The 23,575-nt window shown below is 40.9% G+C and overlaps 1 protein-coding gene across 1 annotated transcript in view; it reads right to left on the minus strand.

Moving 5' to 3' along the window:
- Nucleotides 1–23,575, minus strand: part of LOC110496081 (sodium/hydrogen exchanger 3-like) — a 52,634-nt gene that overhangs the window by 15,139 nt on the left and 13,920 nt on the right. The window contains exons 5-11 of the mRNA XM_036951039.1: nucleotides 22,933–23,110; nucleotides 22,246–22,466; nucleotides 10,140–10,342; nucleotides 9,905–9,994; nucleotides 3,055–3,125; nucleotides 2,773–2,902; nucleotides 2,329–2,480 (exon numbers count right to left, since the gene is read on the minus strand). Coding sequence (XP_036806934.1) covers nucleotides 2,329–2,480; nucleotides 2,773–2,902; nucleotides 3,055–3,125; nucleotides 9,905–9,994; nucleotides 10,140–10,342; nucleotides 22,246–22,466; nucleotides 22,933–23,110 — 1,045 coding nt within the window. The remainder of the gene's footprint in view (nucleotides 1–2,328; nucleotides 2,481–2,772; nucleotides 2,903–3,054; nucleotides 3,126–9,904; nucleotides 9,995–10,139; nucleotides 10,343–22,245; nucleotides 22,467–22,932; nucleotides 23,111–23,575) is intronic.

The raw sequence follows: 23,575 nt of genomic DNA on the forward strand, positions 1-23,575 counted from the left end.
TTTGTGAATTCTATGGTTTTTACTAGATTACTTGTCATTTTTCACGTTGTTTGTCTGTAATTTTTGTAATGACTTGGTGCTGCCTATCTTGGCCAGGACGCTCTTGAAAAAGAGATTTTAAATCTCAATGAGCCCTTCCTGGTTAAATAAAGGTTAAATAAATAAATTCATAAATTTTCACTATTTAAGCTATCTTCACCACACTGTCTGTGTGGGTGGACCATTTCAGATAATCAGTGATGCGTACACCGAGGAACTTGAAGCTTTCGACCTTCACTGTGGTCCCGTCAATGTGGATAGGGGCGTGCTCCCTCTGCTTTTTCCTGAAGTCCACTATCAGCTCCTTTGTTTTGTTGACGTTAAGGGTGATGTAATTTTTGTGGCACCACTCCGCCAGGGCCCTCACCTCCTCCCTATAGGCTATCTCGCCATTGTTGGTAATCCAGCCTACTATGGTTGTGTCATCTGCAAACTTGATGATTGAGTTGGAGACGTGTGTGGCCACGCAGTCATGGGTGAACAGGGAGTACAGGAGGGGGATGAGCACGCACCCTTGTGGGGCCCCTGTGTTGAGGATCAGTGAAGTGGAGGTGGTTTGCGCTTTTAGTTTAGCGGGAATTCGGCCATCTATCCACGGTTTCTGGTTTAGGTAGATTTTAATAGTCACATTGGGAACAACATCGCCTATACTCTTCCTGATGAGCTCAGCCACCGTGTCCGTGTATACATCAATGTCAATCTCCGAGGCTACCCGGAACATATCCTAGTTCGCGTGATCAAAACAATCTTGAAGCATGGATTCTGATTGGTTTCTAAAAACCTGTTTTTGCTTTGTCATAATTGGGTATTGTGTGTAGATTGATGAGGGGGGGGGGGGATTATTTGATCAAGTTTTGTGTAAGGCTGTAATGCAACAAAATGTGGAAAAAGTTGAGGGGTCTTAATACTTTCCTCATGCACTGTAAATTCTACAGTAATGTTTGCAAAAATACTATAATCTGCACAACACTGCAGTAATTACTATAGTATATGCTACAGTATTTATTTGCATTTACCTTGCCAATTTCCCTCTCCATATCCCAATTTGTGCCACTCCTAAGTGAGAAACCAACATGCCAAGTATAGACCATATATTGTGTTCCCTACAGGTTATGAAAAGAGCAGTTCAATCCAGTAGTTTTCCTCAAGGAGAAAGCCCCCACTGCTATGTAAAATATAATTTTAAAAAAAACACTATAGTAAATACTACAGTAATGTCCGCAAAAACACAACAGTAAATTATGTAGTATACTACAGTCTGCAAAAACATTATTCATTGCTATAGTATATATTTTTTTTTACTAGAGTATTTATACTATAGTAAACTTTAAATACTACAGTCATGTACGCAACACTACAGGAAAAACTACAGTAAAGTCAGCAAAAACACTACAGTGAATACTATGGTATACTATAGTCTTTTTCATGTGGGTGTGGAGCACATCCTAAAAGGTTCAATCAAGGATCCACTAGGCTCATATAGAATCTCCTCGGGTTGGTAACTAGTTTTCCATAAAACTGTCCTGCAACATCATTTCCATCATAATATAGGGATTTTATTACACTGACGACTCGCAACTGCAAGGGTGTGTTTGCTCTCTTCACCAAGCAGACTGTCTCCCAGACTGTTAGACACATCAGGCACTTTTCACCTGTTCGGCTAGCTATAACTATAGACACCATTGGGCGCCTTGCGTAGGGTGTTTGTTTCCCACCCCAGCTATCCGGCTTGGCCTCCCTGTCCCGCCGTTCGCTACATTGGTGCCAAATATGGGATGTTGACTATGGGACCATTGGAACACACCATGCTTGTGTTTTCCTAAGGTGATGCCGCTGTGACAGATCATATGCTCAGTTCTGTATCACTCTTGCTAGACTAATACAGATATCTACCTTCCGTATTGAAACAATACGACAAGGGAAACCACGCTCTAGCAGGTTGCTCTGAGGAGGGATTGACTTAAACGTGCAAAATGGGTAAGTAAGCTGCATGCAATGTCAGTTTCACCATTTGTGCCTGTACTTTGCCCCAGGGCTGTCCAAGGTTACTTCAACCTAAACCTGTTTTTGTTGGCCATGTCAGATGTCCTTCCGTTCAACGAAGTTTCTAAGTGATAACTGCCAGAACAATCTGAGATACCAAAAACATTTCCGCCTTCCCATGTTAGTGATGCATGCAGAAGTCTGCGTCCCAAATGGCACCCTATTCCCTATAGTGCATTACTTTTGATCTGAGCCCTATGGAATAGTTTGCCATTGAGATGCGGACTGTCAGGCAATGTTGCTTACAAGATGGAGGAGACTGGAACATGATCCGATCCCATATTTTCTGTCATGATGTAAGGCATCATCTCTGAGAAGTTGGCACCAAACTTCTTATAGAAATCCACATCAATCTTGGTTTCTTTCCGAATGAACGCCAATGAGCCTCTGCGTTCACCCTATGATGATGGGATAAAAATACTTCATCAAATCAAAGTTTATTGGTCACGTACACAGATTAGCAGATGGTAGCAGTGAAATGCTTGTGTTACTAGCTCTTAACAGTTTTAGTAACTCAAGCATTTTTCTGCACCTGCTGTAACATCTGCCATAAAAAATAAACAAAAATAGTATATTTTTTGTCATGTTAATGTAAATCAGTGATCCTGCTGGTTAATCTATTGTGTAATGTCGTAATTACAGTAGTATTAAGTTGTCAGGGCTTTCTCCAACCTTGTAAGTCACTCTTACCTCTTTCACATAGCTCATGGCATCCTTGAGGTTGAGTCTGTGGAAGATGTTGAATATGTGGTCACAAGACTTCTTGGCAGAGGGCGTCATCAAGAGCCAGTACAACCACCTCTCCTCAAAGTTATTCCACCTTAGAAGGATACGAGAAGAGAGTAAAAACAAAACAATTTAGTGTTAAATTTAATCTTTGAATGTATGGTATGTAATAAATACATTTAAATAATAGTCATAATATGATAATAACGTATTGAAATTGATAATATGATGTTAGTGTCCACATACTTGTCCCTCATGTAATTATGTCCTATTTGTCCAGAAATATCCTCTATGGCGACAAGAATGTGGTCAAAGGTCTGAAAAAATAAAAAGGATTTATTTTGTCAAGGTTATATTTAGGTTGACCATTTTCAACACTGTTAGATGAGCTGGTTGATGTTTTACAAAAGAGGGGTTTAGCAACACTCAGCCCTTGATAAACACCCTTAATCTTCCATACCCCCACCGTACTTAAGTAGTTTTTGTTGGGTATCTTTACTTTACTTTACTATTTATGTTTTTGACAACTTTTACTTTTACTCCGCTACATTCCTAAAGAAAATAATGTACTTTTTACTCTTTTTACATTTTCCCTGACACACAAAAGTACTCGTTGCATTTAGAATGCTCAAGCAGGACAGAATTATGGCACCTATCAATATAACACATTGTCATCCCTACTGCCTCTGATCTGGTGGACTCACAAAACACAACTACTGTGTTGGTAAATGATCTAAGATCAGGTGTTACCCATTTTTGGAGCCTTGTGACAGACCCATGGTATCCACTTCTGGAGCAGTGTGTGCAAAAAAATATTTTTTTTGTCAGCACTTTTTCATATAAAACATTTTCAACAATGAACATTGTGAATCAAAAACAAAGAAACAGACTGACCAATGCACACCTAGATTTCCTCACAAGGATAGCAACAGACTATACATTTTGAATAAATTTAGTCAAAAAGGGACATTTTCGCTCGTCCAACTACTGAGTAAACCCTTAATATGGGTCTTATACATGTGATGTAGCCTATTTGGTGTGTGTATGTATAAACAGTGGTTCTTCCTTTAAAAGTTGTGCCATACTTGCGTGCTGCCGCAAAATTCTTATTTACAGTTGAAGTCAGATGTTTACATACACTACATTTAAACTCAGTTTTTCACAATTCTTGACATTTAATCCAAGTAACCTGTCTTAGGTCATTTAGGATCACCACTTTATTTTAAGAATGTGAAATGTCAGAATAATAGTTGAGTGATTTATTTCAGCTTTTATTCCTTTCATCACATTCCCAGTGGGTCAGAAGTTTACACACACTCAATTAGTATTTGGTAGCATTGCCATTAAATTATTTAACTTGGGTCAAACGTTTCGGGTAGCCTTCCACAAGATTCCCACAATAAGTTTGGTGAATTTTGGCCCATTCCTCCTGACAGAGCTGGTGTAACTGAGTCAGGATTATAGGCCTCCTTGCTCGCACATGCTTTTTCAGTTCTGCCCACACATTTTCTGTGGGATTGAGGTCAGAACTTTGTGATGGCCACTTCAATACCTTGACTTTGTTGTCCTTAAGCCATTTTGCCACAACTTTGGAAGTATGCTTGGGGTCATTATCCATTTGGAAGACCCATTTGTGACCAAGCTTTAACTTCCTGACTGATGTCTTGAGATGTTGCTTCAATATATCCACATAATTTTCCCACCTCATGATGCCATCTATTTTGTGAAGTGCACCAGTCCCTCCTACAGCAAAGCACCCCCAAAACATGATGCTGCCACCCCCGTACTTCACAGTTGGGATGGTGTTCTTCGGCTTGTAAGCCTCCCCCATTTTCCTCCAAACACAATTATGGCCAAACAGTTCTATTTTTGTTTCATCAGACCAGAGGACATTTCTCCAAAAAGTAGGATATTTGTCCCCATGTGCAGTTGCAAACTGTAGTCTAGCTTTTTTATGGTGGTTTTGGAGCAGTGGCTTCTTCCTTGCTGAGCGGCCTTTCAGGTTATATCGATATAGGACTTGTTTTACTGTGGATATAGATACTTTTGCACCTGTTTCCTCCAGCATCTTCACAAGGTCCTTTGCTGTTGTTCTGGGATTTATTTGCACTTTTTGCACAAAAGTATGTTCATCCCTAGGAGACAAAACTCATCTCCTTCCTGAGTGGTATGACGGCTGCGTGGTTCCATGGTGTTTATACTTGCGTACTATTGTTTGTACAGATGAATGTGGTACCATCAGGCATTTGGAAATTGCTCCCAAGGATGAACCAGACTTTGGGAGGTCTAAACAAAATTTCTGAGGGACTAAGCACACACACCTGAGGGGTCCCTGTGTTGACAGTCAGTGTGGCAGACGTGTTGTTGCCTACTCTTGATTTTCCCATGATGTCAAGCAAAGAGGCACTGAGTTTGAAGGTAGGCCTTGAAATACATCCACATGTACTCCTCCAACTGACTCAAATTATGTCCATTAGCCTATCAGAATCTTCTAAAGCCATGACATAATTTTCTGGAATTTTCCAAGCTGTTTAAAGGCACAGTCAACATAAGTGTATGTAAACTTCTGACCCACTGGAACTGTGATACAGTGAATTATAAGAGAAATAATCTGTCTGTAAACAATTGTTGAAAAAATGACTTGTGTCATGCACAAAGTAAATGTCCTAACCGACTTGCCAAAACTATAGTTTGTTTACAATAATTTGTGGAGTGGTTGAAAAACTAATTTTAATGACTCCAACCTAAATGTATGTAAACTTCCGACTTCAGGTGTAAGTGTCAGCTATTGTTGCCATTAATAGTATTTAGTGCTAGTTTGCCCACAAGAGGGAATCTTTGAGAAGCTAATTATTGAAGTGACATGGAGCTGTAGGCCTATGAGTCAAAGGGAGCTTTGCCTCCCGAGTGGCGCAGGCACTGCATAGCAGTTGCTAGCTGTGCCACTAGAGATCCTGGTTCGAGTCCAGGCTCTGTCGCAGCCGGCCACAACCGGGAGACAATTGGCCCAGCGTCGTCTGGGTTAGGGGAGGGCTTGGCCGGCAGGGATGTGCTTGTCCCATCGTGCTCTAGCGACTCCTGTGGTGGGCCGGGAGCATGCACGTTAACATGGTCACCGGTTGTTTCTTCTCCAATGTGTTTCTTCCTACACATTGGTGTGGCTGGCTTCCGGGTTAAGCGGGCATTGTGTCAAGAAGCAGTGCGGGTTGGGTCTTGTTTCGGAGGACACATTGCTCTCGACCTTCACCTCTCCCGAGTCGATACAGCAGTTGCAGCGATGAGATAAGACTAACTACCAATTGGGGAGAAAAATGGGGTAAAAAGTTTTAAAAATATATAAATAAAAAGGAGCCTTGAATAGAACAGACTATACGGGATAGATTTTTAGAAATTAAGCTTAATTCATTTGATGAATATTATAGTTTTTCTATTCCAAGAATAGGCTAAGGGTTTCCTTCAGGAAAATATGGCCCTGTACAACATATTTCTATTCCAAGAAAAAAAATGCATTTCTTACTGTAACTGATAAAGGTTTCTGTTAGGAACATATGGCACTGTACAACATGTTTCTATTCCAAGGGAATTACAATGCAATTTGTTAGTGTAGCTGTTTTAGCGTAACTTACTTATTGGCATAAAGGCCTACTTAAATATACAGTACATCAATCAATCGCTCATGAATTTGTGCATGTCATCACACAGCATACACGTCATCCATGTCATTAAATACAGTCAAGCATTTTAGTTATAAAACTAAATAATAAAGTGAGCCTTGATTCATTTTACCATCACGGCTAAAGCGATTTAATTAAGGGTTTCAGTTTGGAAAATATGATGCTGTACAACGTGACCGGTCGGGAGTAGGCCTAAGCTACTAAGTGACTGCAAGTGAAGAGCAAAATAATCCTAACAGTTCCAAATAAAAATCTGATTGATTTATCAAGACCAGTTCCCATGCTCTGTCATTCAGTGATATTTATTCCCTATTGTCCTGCTGATAGTTGAAATAAACATCTACATTTTGAAAGAGTATTTTTATCATTATTTTATTACAAAAGCATAAATACTGTACAGTATATATGCTTGATCCGACATTTTGCGGTTGCATGAGGTTTGGGGTTAGGGATGTTAAACAGAGTACTTAATACATTGTAAATTGGGGGGATTTTTTTTCTCACGCCTACAGTAGACGAGCTATTAGACTATCCTTTCATAAAGGTTGAAGAGTCTATTGTTCTGCTAATAGCCCATCCTGGAAACGTTGTTTGCAGAATTCACAGCCTGCTACGCTTGTGAAAAACAAAATGACTCCAGGTGTCCATCACTACTGTAAATAAAAAAAAAACAGAATATCTAAGGGGCTTTATATAATTACGGTTAATAATAATAACAATAATTGTTGGATAACCGATAACTCTCGGAACTCATTAAGAGGCGGCTTCTATCTTCAATATGATCATTAATTCAGAAGGTTAAACCCATAGGTTTTAGGCCTGCAGTAGGTTATAATAAACGGAACATTGCGTGTCAATTCATTAACCATGTGCCATGGAATCAGTACATTGAACATTCCTTTAACTATTTTGCAATCTATATGGCACAGTTGTCAATATTTTGGTCCTTAAATTAAACTGGTATTATATATTTATCACAATTTTCTTTAAACAATTTTGGTCTTTAATGCAGGGTCGACAGAAAAATGACTTACTTTTTCCCCCTTCCACTTGATAAAGGTTCCGATTGATAATTTTTTTTGATCAATTAGTATATTTGAGTTTAACCACAATATTTGTTGTATTATTTGTTCTGTCTTTTCTGGTGGTTTAAACTGAAATTGCAATCAACTTTCTATGGCTTGATATTTTGGAGATGATTTTGTTTTCAAATAACCGAAAGTGAGCTGTTGTAATCTGAATAAAGGGAAAAAGGTCATTCTTGAACATGGGGTGAGACATTCTTACTTATTAGTAAATAAAGCCAGTTTGATATTTATAATGATTTATTTCTGTTTTTAGTGGGAGAGAAACCAAAAGCTCACCATGTCTATTTTATCGAAAATTGTCAGGTCACATATGTTAAGTGTAAATCCCCCATTTATTTTCCCAAGATCTCTCTTAACTCCAGGGCCAACGACAGTTTGTTGTTGTTACCTGATGCAGGACTCTAGTGCCAGAGAAGAGAGACTCTCAGACTGAAAACACGTCCATTAATTTACAAAAAAGATTATCAATTTGTGCCACAGTTTAGACTACCGATAGATCAGCCTTCTAACTTCCCCTTGTGATAGTGTTGTGCAATAACAGAATGCCACCATCTACCACTAACAGTAATGACATAAGCTCAAGACTTTTAAAGGAAGAACCACTGTATTTGTGACGTGCTGTACATCAAATCAATTGCATGTGCTCTATTGCTCTGAATTTGTTCTCAATTGATAATTGATCATATTGGTAGAAAAAGTACAACAAATTAAAGATCTGTGCGGCCCTCTGAATGATTGTCTCAACCCAAAGTGGCCCCCTTACAAAAAATTGTGAGTAACACTGCTCTAGCGCCATCATAAAATACCAAATGCCGAAAATACCAAAGGTCATGTGGGGGGGGGGGCTCATGGGGAAAGTATGGGGGAGGAGTTGCTCCTAGTTCAGAAAGCTGATAGGCCACTAGTTTTGGGGGATGAGGGTGTCTGAGAAGCTGAATGGGACACAATAACATCTCCTTTGAGTTATTTGACAGCCAGATGCATTTGTTTTGGGCAACCCTTTTAACCCTCTTTTAGTCTGTATTTTGAGGACATTAAATATCTGGTTCACCGGTTCAACTTCAGCTACAGTCTCCTCGTTCTTCTAGTTTGTCAGCTAGCTAAGGAGTGGGTCCGCTATCGTCACAATATATACAATTTTGACTTTGTGACTGTTTTATCTAGGGAAAAACATACCCGTGGGCTGTGGGTTGTGCCAGCAGAGACGGTAGAGAAAGTGAGACAACCCACTCACATTTCACATTCCCTAATTTTTCCTAATTTGGAGAAGTGGCTTGGAAGACGGTAGTGAGTGTATGAGCTGGGAGACAGGTATAGCTCATTCATTTGAATGGTATTCACTTTTAACATTAATGTGAATCAAGTCTATTTAATGATGTTGTTTATTTCACCTTTTACTGCAGTGGGCTAAATCAGGGTCACAGAGTGTTTCTAAAACAAATTACTTTGAAACCAAAGTATACACTTCATACACATGGTTATGGGCTTAAAAAAAGTTTAAATGTTTTCAATTTTGAGTTTACATCCCAATATTAAACTTGATAATATACATCACAAAAGACTGCAATATTACAAAAATGTTTATTAATGAAATTATGAAAAATATTAAATCACATTCCACCCATGAGGCGACTAGGTCATTTGACTGCAGGAAAGGGCTACTAAAATATAAAATGTTTGATACTGCTATTGTGTAAATGAGCCAGGGTTATAATTATGTTTTTATTTTTCAGAGTTTTTGGAGCGCGTGCTATTCTTACTGTTGAGTTAGTTTGTGTCCCGGTAGATTTGAGGTTTTTCTGTGTAGTCTGCCCTGGCAAATGATCTGGTATCCATGCAAATGATTTGGGGTTGCCTTAGTGGGCAGATTAGTACAATTTTCTTTGTCATATAAATGTTTGTTTGTATGTTGTGTCACCACTTCCCTAGAGACCTTCTGGGCTGGCTGTTCTTAAGAGGGAGCTATTTAATTCAGAAGCAGTGTGCATTCACATGCCAATTACCACCAGTGTGTTATTATACTAGAAGAATATTATACCATGTGTGCTCTCTCTCACAAAGAGTTTTTCATCACGAATGTGCTTTAATAGTCTGCATGAATCTTGCTCTGCTACTAATTTATTTGTGTGTTCTCCTCTTAATATACCTTGTCGTTCATTTGACAGACCTGTGATTGACTTGTCCCGAGGACATCCCCTTGTGTATAAAAAGGTGGTGTAGTACAGTTTACAAAAAGTAAACACTTTACTTTGGGTATTTATTAGAGAGATGTAAGGTTTGTTGTCTGATTCTTTTGGGTTGATGAACAACAAAGACTTCCGACTAAATAGTTACCCTATTCTGTATTTTTTCAGCTAGTGTGCGTTCTGTCACTGCAGCTCTCTTCACTTTTAGCCAGTTGACCAGTGGTTTCATGGTTATTCCCTGCAACAAATAAGAAAATATAGTAAACCGGCGACAAATTAGAATATACCAGTCTGTTCAAGTGAAGACATATTACATGGAAAGAAAACAACAAATAGTGAAATATTTATGGACTGAAGTTTGACATTTAAATGAGCTATTTTACCTGCAGCATGACAGTGAAGTACACCACTAGGAGGGTGGTGCTGATCATCATGTTCTTCTCCTTGTACTTTTTCTCATCCAGCGAGACCACCAGGCCATAGGCTACTGCCCCTCGTAGGCCACCATAGCCCATCACTACCTGATCAATAAACTCCAAGGGAACCAGTCGGTATTGGTTGAGAATCCAGGTGAGAAAAAAGACCCCTGTGATATAAACACACAGAGAAAGGCAGTGTTTCTGTTACATGTGTGATAGGTGAGGATTGTCTGTTAATTGAATGATTAGAATATTCTGCCCTGAAACATATAATTGTATGGAATTGATTAGGTTGTATAAAATCATAATCGATAAATGTGTAGTCCTAGTCAGAATTAGGGTAAAACAATATGCCTTTATGGTATTTTAAACACAGACTGTCTGAGCTTGATGCGGACCTGACTAGAGATTTGGGAGAGAACGGGGAGTACGTCTCAAGGACAAAGTCACGATCTCTGTCGGCTGGGAAGTGAGATAGACAGTGTGTGCGTAGCAGGACATGTGTGTGCGTATGTTTGTGTATGTGTGTGCATATGTTTGTGTGTATGTGTGGGTGTGAGAAGTCAGTATAAAATGAATTGATTTGTATTCTTGACTTCAGAACGTTCCGTGAATAAACCTTTTTGACCATTTAGCTGGGCCTCCGTCTGTTTCATTCGACCAGGATCTTACAAATTCTGGTTTGCAGACAGAGTAATATAATTAAATTGGGTGATGTACCTGGAGAACATAATTACCCTATCAATGTGCCTTGTAGTCTTCACATTTTGCTGCATTAAAAAAGGATACAATTAGATTTTTTTCCCTACAGATACACAACCTACTTCACATTTTCAAAGTGAAATAAAATTATAGAAGATGTTCTTAATTAAATAAATAAAAAATGTCTTGATGGTGCATGTCTTCACACCTCAGAGTTATGCCGCGTTCACATGCTATCGGAGTTAGCGGAAACTCCTAGTTCTCAGTGGGAAATGAATGACCATCCAAGTGGGAAACTCAGAGAAAATGTTACCCGAGTTGTGACGTTTCTCCACTGACCATTTACCTTTTCAACCAAAAGATGACAAAAAAACAGTTTTTGACAATGACAACCTTATCAATATGGATAATGTAGCTACTCTGACCATATTGTCAATGTTAAAGAGATTATCTGGTAGTTTTGTATATTTTTTTTGCCAGAAATTCTGAAAGTAGTGCATACGAGCAAAAGTGGTCCCCAGAAATTGTGTACTACGTCACACATGTGTATATGTGACCGACCGCCTTGATTCGGTCAAATGTAGATACTTTTGAAATTGTGTTTTTTACATTGGATAAAAGCAGACACACAGAGCTAAAAAATGGGATATCATACATACACTGCATTTGAGTAATTCTGCTTTGAAACTTGATAAACTTACTTCACTTTTGAGAAAATGGACTTTGAATGTTTTGGTTACCTACTGGAGACCTCTTTGTCTACACCCATTCAGTATCGTTCATACCCTCTTAAGCTTTAGCACCACCCATCTCTTTAAGGGTTGATCCGAGTTCTGTCCTAACAACAACAGTCAAGCACTCAAGCTGACTGGCTAACATGAGAGAACTGTTCACTGATCATTTTACTCACACTAGCAGAGCTGGTTAGGCTGTTTTTATGTTATCCAGAGTGTTGGTGACTGCAACTGTGCTGCTGGCAACAATTTGCGCTTTTTTGCCAACGTTTACTAACACCGGCCATATTCAACAGGTGTTGAGTGTTCGTAAATTCGTCAGTTATTCTGCGCTCTGGCACACTCTGACGAGAGTGCTATAAATTGGAGTAGATAGCTAGAACAAATTTACCAACTACGCCTATCAAGAGTTGTCACAGTGACAATCTATTGAAATAATTACTTGCATAGTGGAGTCTTTTTGTTAAGACATAGCTAGCTAGCTAAACAAGGAACCATAATCCTAACTCATGATGTTATTACCCTGCATGAATCTGCAACCAGGTTCAATGTTAGCTAGCTAAAATTAAGCTATAACTAGCAAAGCAAATGGCTCAGATACGAATAATAAGATCATACACGTAACGTGAGCGAGCCAGTTAGCTAACGTTAGCTAGCTAGCTAACACTACACTTTGAAATGAAAACGACTGTCAAAATTAGAAATGTGTAATATCTGAAAATGTAGCTAGCTAGACTATCTTACCTTAGCTATGATAGACAAGATTACCTACACATACTGACCAGCTCATATAGACAGAAGCGTGGTATATTATGCAGACCAATCTGAACTCATTGTCGTCTCTCAGCATGTCAAGCCCACTCATTATCTCAGCCAATCATGGCTAGCGGGAAGGTTGCTATCTTTCTGTAGCTAAACCAACCAGGCTCGTAATTTAACACATCTTATTTGTATTTGCAGATGGCATACACATCTGTTAAGGCACATGCAGGTTCACATGTTCCAGATGGCATTTCTTTACAAAATATGAAAAAAACGCATTTTAAAAAAACGTTTACGTTCAAATGGGGGCTCTCTTGTGAAGTGGTGACCTGCAAAACATGCCTAGTTTCCTGAAACGAGTCAAATATGTGCACCACGTCATTCATTGCTAGCTAGCTAACACGTTTCAGCCTCATTTCTATAGCATTCTCTACTGTGCTAATCACTGCTAGCCCTCAGCCGCAAGGCTTTTTTCTTCACACTGGCTACCGCTACCCCTACCCAAAACGAGATTAGCTCAGGACATGAATTACCACGTTATTGTGCTTTCGGTTCTACAATTGCTAGGAAGGATTATCCCCTTCTGTGCATCATGTGCTTGGGAGGGAAACATGCCAAGGTTGCACTCAAGGACTGAGTCCTACAAGTGCTGCATGTCACTAACTGAGGTAAAACGGGCCTCTCTCTCGGTAGCCTGGTTCGCCTCTGAGCCACTAGCGGGAGCTGTAGCCCTGCCTCCCCCCCATGACCAGCTGGGACGAGATCATGGATAGCCTCAATTCCTCCCTCTATCAGTCCGACGATCCCCTCTCGGGGAAGGCAAACTAGGGGTCAATAAGGATGATGGCAAGATTAACCTTGCCAGTCTCCTTGAGGCGGCACCTGACATGGAGGTCGACCAGGTCCCACCCTCTCAGTCCTTTAGATGGGACAGCCTCGAAGACAGAGAAGACGCCATTCCTCCACTGGAGTTTGGGTTCTTTGATGTCTGTAGGCGAGCCGCGAACAGATCGAGTAGCCGGATCCCCTGGGGAACAGAAACCGAGAATGGAATCTTTACGATGGGAGGAGACTTTCCACTAGTGCAGACCCAGTAAAGCAACTGCTACCTGCAGTTGCAGCTTGCCTATGGTAAGCTAAGCACTTGTGGGATAAGCCCCTTACTGAAAAAGTGCTGGCTAAGCGCATAAGCTTAGACATGCACAACATGGAGGAATCCAGGCCATCTTAAAAGCCGACTGGCGCAATGTGACGCAGTTGCTGAGCCTCCTGATGCCAAATCAAGCTCTGTATGTCGATGCCATGTGCATCCCAAATTTTCTCACAATGCGGAGGGCACCGTATAGCTCTGCATTGACATGATCAGTTGACGGTAGATGCTGGAGGTACGTCCTGTATAAACACAAACTCACTTCCTTGACAACAAACATGGAGAACTTTGACAAAAGGCTATCAGAGCAAGTTTGTAAATATAAACATCTCATTGAAAGAGATCAGGGAGGTAATGGGAATGGAAGGGGAATCTTTCCACAAGAAGTGGAGGCAGTCGCGAGCAAGCCCGTAAAGCAAAATATATATATATTTACGGTCGAAGTGGAGATGCAGGTGGGAAAACAGTGTTGCCTTTTATTTCATGCTATCTTGGCTGAACTCCTATGTCAAGCACCGAGAAACCGACTCCAACATCTCAGAAGAGGTATTGTCTTTTTGTTTAACCAGCTGCTCTAATAGCTGACTGGCTATATCGATTAGCCCTAAATCACTATGAGTGGTGCGCTTTAAGTTGTGCAGACCAAATGACACTCCTCTGTGAAGCGCAAGAAGTACGAATGCCCTGATTTCTGCGGAGGATGCATCACCATAAATGCTGTATGGCCACTGCGATTGCCGGAATCTCCTTGAATCAGCTTTAAAGTGGCACCATCTCTGGCTAACCACCGCTACCCCTCACGCCTTATAGGTATCACTACCGACACCTCACTTCCTGATAAGATGGATCGCTTTACTGCCTCCATTTTCCAGAAACCATACAAAGCCTCAGCCCAGTCTGTCAGAAGAGCTCAACGAGACCTTTTTTTTGATGGCTTACCTGACTGAACTATTGGAGGAGGTGGGGAGATGGCTGCATTCAGATTGGGAAGAGATCTGTAATATCAGACCTCACCCTCCGTGTCTCCCGCACTGCTATCCAAAGCTGTGGTCATACCATTACCTTAGCAGTAGTAGGCGAAAGGGCCCTTTGGTTAAGCCTATCCAGCTGAACAGACAAAGAAAAGTTAGACCTCCTCTTTGAGCCCACTGTCACGACATAAGGCAGAAGTGTGAAATTAGTAAACCAGAAGGCGAAGACATTAACTTCTGCCTGCCCCACAAACCCGGGCCTCATGGCAGCCTGTTGATCAATGCATGTCGTCCCTGCCACCCGGCTGGCCTTAGGGGATCTAGGGTGCAGTCCTTACGGCAGTGGAAGATAATGCGCAAAGCAGACTGCTCCCTGCCCTATCCTCTCTCTTCGGGTTTTAACGTCCCTCCGCACTACACGTTTTGCAACACTGGGGAGGCACGAGGACATTAGGTTATGACTATTCTCTGTGCTGCATCCCACTTCACGTCCTTGCTGACTCGAGAAAAGGAGGAGACACATTTTTCCCCAGAGTCTCTCTCCTCCCTCAGGCTCTCCCCCCAGTGCCTTTTTGGGTTCCCAGCCAGGGGCAGCTGTCATTATGTCTGCACACCCTCCGGTCTCTATGACTTGGTTTAGGAAGTCGAACTGCCATTAGCCATCTTCTTGTGAACCCTTTTTCTCCTCTTGCCATAGGGACGTTTTTTTGCCTCTGTTCGCACAGAAACAATCTCAGTCATGCAGAATGATAATCCAGAACCGTGCCGCCCCGGCTTCACTGCTAGGGGCACCGTCTCTCCATATGTTCTGGCACAGGAACCTTAAACCCTGACCCCCTCTAATCGGGAATAGGGTTCAAATCAAATCTACAACAGGTGTAGACTTTACCGCGAAATGATTACTTTACAAGCCCTTTCCCAACAATGCCAACAATGCAGAGTTAAAAAGTAAGACAAGGGTACAAGGTAGTTGAGGTAATATGTGCATGTAAGTAGTGGTAAATGTTACTAGGCAATCAGGATACATAGTAGCAGCAGCACATGTAAAGAGTGTCAGTGTAGTATGTGTGGTTAGAGTTTGAATAAAACCAGTGCAAGAGAGTCAGTGCAAAAAAAACTAAAGAAAGGGTAAAGTCAAAGTAAATAGTCAGGGTAGCCATTTGATGAACTGTTCAGCAGTCTTATGGCTTGGAGGTAGAAGCTGTTGAGGAGCCTTTTAGTCCAAAACTTGGCGCTCCGGTACCGCATGGTTTGCGATAGTAGAGAGAACAGTCTTTGACTTGGGTGGCAGGAGTTCTTGACAATTTTGAAGGCCTTCCTCTGACACCGCCTGGTATCAAGGTCCTGGATGGCAGGGAGCTTGGCCCCAGGGATGTACTAGGACGTACGCACTACCATCTGTAGCGCCTTGCGGTCAGATGCCGAGCAGTTGCTATACCAAGCGGTGATGCAGCTAGTCAAGATGCTCTTAATGGTGCAGCTGTAGAACTTTGAGGATTTGAAGCCCCATGCCAAATCTTTTCAGCCTCCTAAAGGGGGAAGAGGCGATATAGTGCCCTCTTCATGACTGTGTTGGTGTGTTTGAACCATGATAGGTCCTTAGTGATGTGGACACTGAGGAACTTCTCAGAAGTTCTCGACCTGCTCCACTACAGCCACATCGATGTGAATAGGGGCGTGCTCAGCCCTTCGTTTCCTGTAGTCCACGATTAGCTCCTTTGTCTTGCTCACGTTGAGGGAGAGGTTGTTGTTCTGGCACCACACTGCTAGGTCTCACACCTCCTCCCCATAGGCTGTTTCATCGTAGTCAGTGATCAAGCCTACCACTGTTGTGTCATAGGCAAACTTAATGATGGTGTTGGAGTTGTGCTTGGCCACGCAGTGATGGGTTAACAGGGAGTACAGGAGGGGACTAAGCACACACACCTGAGGGGTCCCCGTGTTGACGGTCAGTGTGGCAGACGTGTTGTTGCCTACTCTTGATTTTCCCATGATGTCAAGCAAAGAGGCACTGAGTTCGAAGGTAGGCCTTGAAATAAATCCACATGTACACCTCCAACTGACTCAAATTATGTCAATTAGCCTATCAGAATCTTCTAAAGCCATGACATCATTTTCTTGAATTTTCCAAGCTGTTTAAAGGCACAATCAACTTAGTGTATGTAAACATCTGAGCCACTGGAATTGTAATACAGTGAATTATAATTGAAATAATCTGTCTGTAAACAATTGTTGGAAAGATTACGTGTGTCATGCACAAAGTAGATGTCCTAACCGACTTGCCAAAACTAAAGTTTGTTAACAAGAAATGTGTGGAGTGGTTGAAAAACTAGTTTTAGTGACTCCAACCTAAGTGTATGTAAACTTCCGACTTCAACTGTATATATAAAGCAAATCGAGGTGTGGGTTATGTAAATGCTTTTGGCGATTGCTCTACTTCTGTTCTGTGGGTGGCACTGCGTGCAGCACTGTGTGCTCTTTTCGAAGGATGGGTCCCAGTCTCTCAGGGGCCCTGGGATCCGGGTGGACGGGGTGGTCTGCCGGTCACTGGGATGACAACCCAGTTGTGATGGGGAGGGGTTTTAGCAGGTGGAATAGTGGGGAACAATTAGAGGTTTCACTTAGTAGCAATGCAAAAATCATGGTACAACTATATGGATACTAAATCACTATGGTACTTTTTAATGGTGAGTTTACAAACATATACAGTATTATGATAAATGCATTTGTGTATCCTCATTATGGTAAATGGTGAAATAAGTATAGCCAGTTATAATTGTAATGGCTTAGCAAATAATAAGAAAAGACTATCAGCATTTACCTAGCTAAAAGGGAAGGAATATAATATATATTGTTATTTAGGAAACGGATGAAGTTTGGTGGAAAAAAGACTGGGGGGACGAAATATATTTATCCCATGGGCAATACAAGACTATTATTATGGTGGGAGATTATAATACGGTTTGAAATACCTCTATGGACCATAAAGGAAATCACACTACAAACTATTACCCTCATGCACTTAAGGAAATCACGAATGTCATGGATATATTGGAACTAGAGGATATACGGGGGCTTGACAAAATACTCCAGTTTACGATCTAATATATATATATATATGTGGGGCAAAAAAGTATTTAGTCAGCCACCAATTGTACAAGTTCTCCCACTTAAAAAGATGAGAGAGGCCTGTAATTTTCATCATAGGTACACTTCAACTACGACAGACAAAATTAGAGAAAAAAAATCCAGAAAAATCACATTGTAGGATTTTTAATGAATTTATTTGCAAATTATGGTGGAAAATAAGTATATATATACTTTACATTTATTTAACTAGGCAAGTCAGTTAAAAGAACAAATTCTTATTTTCAATGACTGCCTAGGTTAAACTGCCTGTTCAGGGGCAGAACGTCAGATCTGTACCTTGTCAGCTGGGGGGTTTGAACTTGCAACCTTCCGGTTACTAGTCCAACGCTCTAACCACTAGGCTACCCTGCCGCCCCTGTAGTAAACTCTAGTATACTGTAGAATACTATACTCCACACTGTAGTTTCCTTTGCGCAAGTGTAGTATTTACCATGAATTTCATAGTATACTGTAGAATACTATACTACACGCTGTAGTATCCCTCTATCATGTATACTTATACTTATAGATTTTTGTGTGATACTGTAAAATACTATAGTAAATATTACAGTAATGTCTCCAAAAACACTCTTTTTTTTACCATAGTATTACTACAGTATTTCATGTACATATACCCCACACATTCCAATCCCACATATCTCAATTTGTGCTACCCATGAGTGATAAACCTACATGCCAAGTATATACTATATATTGTGTTCCCTACAGGTTATAGAAAAGAACAGAAGCTCTGAACTATCCATTCAGACTCCAGTGCTACCTACCTACAGGTTATGGAAAATTTGCTCTTTTAGTATTTGTTCAGTGGGTTTCCTCAAAGAGAAACCACCCACGTCTATGTCAAAGGTGATCAAACAAAAACACCATAGTAAATACTGCAATTGTCCTCAAAAACACTACAGTAATTACTACAGAATACTACAATCATGTAAAAAGCCTACTACAGTCTGGTCGACAAAAACACTACAATAAATAGTAAATACAGTATTCACTGTGGTGTTTTTGCATGAAAATACTACATGAATACTCCAGTAACGTCAGCAAAAACACGACATTGAATACTATATACATATAGTAATACTATATGTACCATTTTTACCATAGTATATTTTCATGTGCGGTGTGTAGACTTTCACTAGCGACTGTAGTTTAAAATATGTATTCAAAATGTTTTGAATTACTCTGTAACAAGATACTTCAGGAGCTTTAATTAGTATTTTCAAAACACAAAATAATTTTCAATTCCAGTTTTTATAGCATTTCACAATTTTGTGGCCCCCTTTACCCTGTATTGGTATCAGAAGTCTTATGAACCGGTGTGATGAGAGTTTCAGCTAAATGACCAAAATGAACAGGTGAATCCAGAATCCAGCTGCAGTGGTCATTAAAATTTGTTAGCCGGTTATTATCATGCAAAAATCTGCCAGTCTCACGATAATTGTTATTTAACACAAGTTTGGCATCGCCAGTGCTCCACACATACAAGCCGCTGATGCCCATGCGCGCGCCTTTAGAACTACATTTAAAAAGTATATTAAATCAATTGAATATACAGTTGAAGTCGGAAGTTTATATGCACTGAGGTAAGAGTCATTAAAGCTCGTTTTGATTTTGGCAAGTCGGTTAGGACATCTACTTTGTGCATGACACAAGTCATTTTTCCAACAATTGTTTACATACATATTATTTCACTTATAATTCCCTATATCACAATTCCAGTGGGTCAAACGTTTACATACACTAAGTTGACTGTGCCTTTAAACAGCTTGGAAAATTCCAGAAAATTATGTCATGGTTTAAGAAGCTTCTGATAGGCTCATTGACATCATTTGAGTCAATTGGAGGTGTACCTATGGAAGTACTTTAAGGCCTACCTTCAAACTCAGTGCCTCTTTGCTTGACATCATGGGAAAATCTAATGAAATCAGCCAAGACCTCAGAAAAAACATTGTAGACCTCCACAAGTCTGGTTCATCCTTGGGAGCAATTACCAAATGCCTGAAGGTACCACGTTCATCTGTACAAACAATAATATGCAAATATAAACACCATGGGACTAAGCAGCCGTCATAACGCTCAGGAAGGAGACGTATTCTGTCTCCTTGAGTTGAACGTACTTGTGCGAAAAGTGCAAATCAATCCCAGAACAGCAGCAAAGGACCTTGTGAAGATGCTGGAGGCCTACAAACCTGACTCAGTTACACCAGCTCTGTCAGGAGGAATGTGCCAAAATTCACCCAACGTATTGTAGGAAGCTTGTGGAAGGCTACCCGAAAAGTTTGACCCAAGTTAAGCAATTGAAAGGCAATGCTACCAAATATTGAGTGTATGTAAACTTCTGACCCACCGGGAATGTGATGAAAAAAACAAAAGTTGAAATAAATAATTCTACAGTAGTGATCCTAACTGACCTAAGACAGGGAATTTTGACTAGGATTAAATGTCAGGAATTGTGAAAAACTGGGTTTAAATGTATTTGGCTAAGGTGTATGTAAACGTCCGACTTCAACTGTACACCATCACAATGAAGCCATTATTTATTTTAGGCAGGACTAAAGTAACATTATGATATTGAGAAAACGTATTTCAGAATAACAGAATGTGAGTTGGCCTACTGCATGTTATCTGGCTATGCACCATGCCATAGGCTGTAGGCCTGTTCGTTTAGCAGACAAGATATGCTTATAAATTCCATAACATAATGTTATAGTAAGAATAATAGAATTGAACTTAGCTGAATAAAATAGAAAGGATATTTTTCCCATTCTGGAGCGAGAGTGAGCACATATGAAGTGGCTACGTTGAGTGTAAAAGTGATCATTTGAAACAAGCCCTATATGCTAGATTTAGAGTTATTTGGCTTTAGTTGTGAATGATACAAATCATAGATGCCTTAGAAATCAAAAGATATGGGCTGCATGATGCGACTATAGGCTATTGATCATTTGAGAAAGTCGCAAAAAAAGCTTGCGTTCTGTTCCTTCCCTCAGGCTGCAAGCTGTACCTTCATCAAGTGATCATATTTTCGCCCATCAGGCTCGACTCAATTTCATCTAGTCTTTACTAATAAATACAATTAGTTTCGATTTAGAATGCCCCATTATCAAATAGGAATGAACAGGGGAAAGAGAAAAACTGTATGCACTGGAGTAGCAAATAGAGGCATTCGGTAGCTAAAGGCAATGTTGCAGCCTATTAATTATTAATATAATTACTATTACTATTATTAGGCTACTCAAAATCTAATACAAATTCAATATAATTGTAGGCTACATTTGTTTAATTTAGGATAGACCAATTATTTACCAAACATATCTTAAATCAGTATTTTTTAAATGTTTTTCTGCCATGTGCAATATTCAGTAGGCTATGTTTTGTATAACTGAGAAATCATTATTGTAATTCAGGGATTTTTTTCAGCTTGGGCTCATGCATAGGCCAATGCTTATACATAATCTCTAATATGCATATGGTGTTTTGAATTAATCATCACCTTTTAAAGCACTGTCCATTTTGTTGTGTTAGGCTTTGAAACAACATCCACAATGACCATGTTCTCCACTTTTCATTTTTTTTACCCCTTTTTCTACACATTTTCGTGGTTTCCAATTGGTAGTTACAGTCTTGTCTCATCGCTGCAACTCCCGTACGGACTCGGGAGAGGTGAAGGTCGAGAGCCGTGCGTCCTGCGAAACACAACCCAACCAAGCCGCACTGCTTCTTGACTCAATGCCCACTTAACCCAGAAGCCAGCCGCACCAACGTGTCGGAGGAAACACTGTACACCTGGCTACCGTGTCAGCGTGCACTGCGCCCGGTCCACCACAGGAGTCACTAGTGCGCGATGGGACAAGGACATCTCTGCCAACCATGCCTTCCCCTAACCCGGACGATGCTCGGCCAATTGCGCGCCGCCCTATGGGTCTCCCAGTCGCGGCCGGCTGTGACAGAGCCTGGACTCAAACTCAGAACCTCTAGTGGCACAGCCAGCAACTGCTTTGCAGTGCCTTAGACCACTGTGCCTTCCACTCAGTTTCAACCGGTTGTTGAACTTCTTTCTTCAAATTGATCAATCACAGTGATGTGAGTTAAGTGTTTCATGTGATTTTTGATTGCATTTGGTTAGAGGGACAATAGAGCCATTTAGTATCAGGCCATTAGCGACCTGATGATCGTTAGCGAATTGGATACTACCAACGCATTTCCAGAGTGCATAAGAGGAGATTACTGTGACTCAACGGTCACATAGAATATTACTGAGGTCATGACTCATGACTGCCGGTGTGGCGGTAATATGGTCACCGCAACTGCCCTAGCCAGGCACATCGGTTTGTGTGTGTCAAGAACTGCAACACTGCTGGGCTTTTCATGCTCAACAGTTTCCCATGTGAATCAAGAATGGTCCACCACCCAAAGGACATCCAGCCAACTTGACACGACTGTGGGAAGCATTGGAGTCAACATTGCCAGCATCCCTATGGAACGCTTTCGACACCTTCTAGAGTCCGTGCCTCCACGAATTGAAGCTGTTCTGAGGGAAAAGAATCTCCATTGATTCCTCCGCTCACAAAATAATACTAAAGATTATGACCCAAACTCACCTATTAACCTGAACACAAAGATGAAGAGGAGTGTGAGGAAGATAAAGGCTGTGTTCCACACCCATATAGACGGATCTATGGCCGTGATGCCGAGGAAGACGAAGATGATGGTCTCTGAGCCATTTGCGAACACCTTCATTGCGTATCGTACCGTGCTGACTGACCTCTCATCCATGTTGGCATTGATATACTTCTGACAGCAGACGCCATAGAACGTACACCTATGTCACAGCAAGAAAGGGGTCACGTCACTTAGAATAGACTAAAATGCAGTAGGTACTGTATATAATGGTATGTGGAGAGCTCTGCCATAGTCGACCAGAGTCAACCTCAAGGGCCATACATGGATCAAACATACATTCTGAGAAAAAAGGTTTATTCGGCTGTCTCCATAGTAGAACCCTTCTCTGTTCCACATAGAATATTTTTGGGTTCTATGTAGAACCTTCTGTGAAAGGGTTCTACCTGGAACCCAAAAAGGGTTATACTATGGGGACAGCTGAAGAACTCTTAGGTTCTATGTAGTACACACTTAGAAAAAAAAGAGCTATGTAACTGAAATACATATTGTATCTAAAAACTAAGCCAAGGTAAGTGGAAATATCATGTTAGGTTTTCAATGGAAACCCCCTTAATGGAAAGGTTGTAAAAGGCTATTAAATCAACATAACACTCAGAAGGACTTACGACAGGATAGGAGATAGCGAGAGCATCTCGGCTGTGAGGTAAGAGAGGTAGCCCAGGATGAAGATGAAGCCTGGCTCGATGATCTGGATGTTCTTGGTGCATCTGGTTAGGAGCGAGATCAGCAGAGCAAAGACGACACCAACCAGGGAGCCTCCAACCGCCACCACGAAGAACGAGACTACACAGGGCAAAGGAGGAAGAGAGAGGAGGGTGATGAGAGACAGAGAAAAGGGAAACAGGGTGAAAGAAGAGAATGAAGTGAGACAGAATGACATATGGAGAGGCAAACAGGGAACAAAGATACTTGTTTCATGAATAAATACAATACAAACAACCTGTTCCTGGAGAGCCACAGGTGCTGCAGGATTTTGTCCCAACTAGCCACCCTACCTGACCAACTGAGCTAATTGATCAATTCAGTGACTGCTTTAAATTCAACATACCTGGTCTTTCAGGTCGGTTAAATCAAAAACAGCTCTCCAGGACCAGTGTTGCCTACCCCTTGGTTAGATAGATGACATACTCGATTACTTGTTGCATTATCCTAGCAGTTTGCTTCAAGTTGGCACAAGAAGCTGTCGCTGTTGACTACGTGACAGGACTCTATTTGTTGGCCTGAAAATCGAACACTGCGTCGCAAATG

Source organism: Oncorhynchus mykiss, chromosome 18, assembly GCF_013265735.2.
Source record: "Oncorhynchus mykiss isolate Arlee chromosome 18, USDA_OmykA_1.1, whole genome shotgun sequence".
Taxonomy (NCBI): Eukaryota; Metazoa; Chordata; class Actinopteri; order Salmoniformes; family Salmonidae; genus Oncorhynchus; species Oncorhynchus mykiss.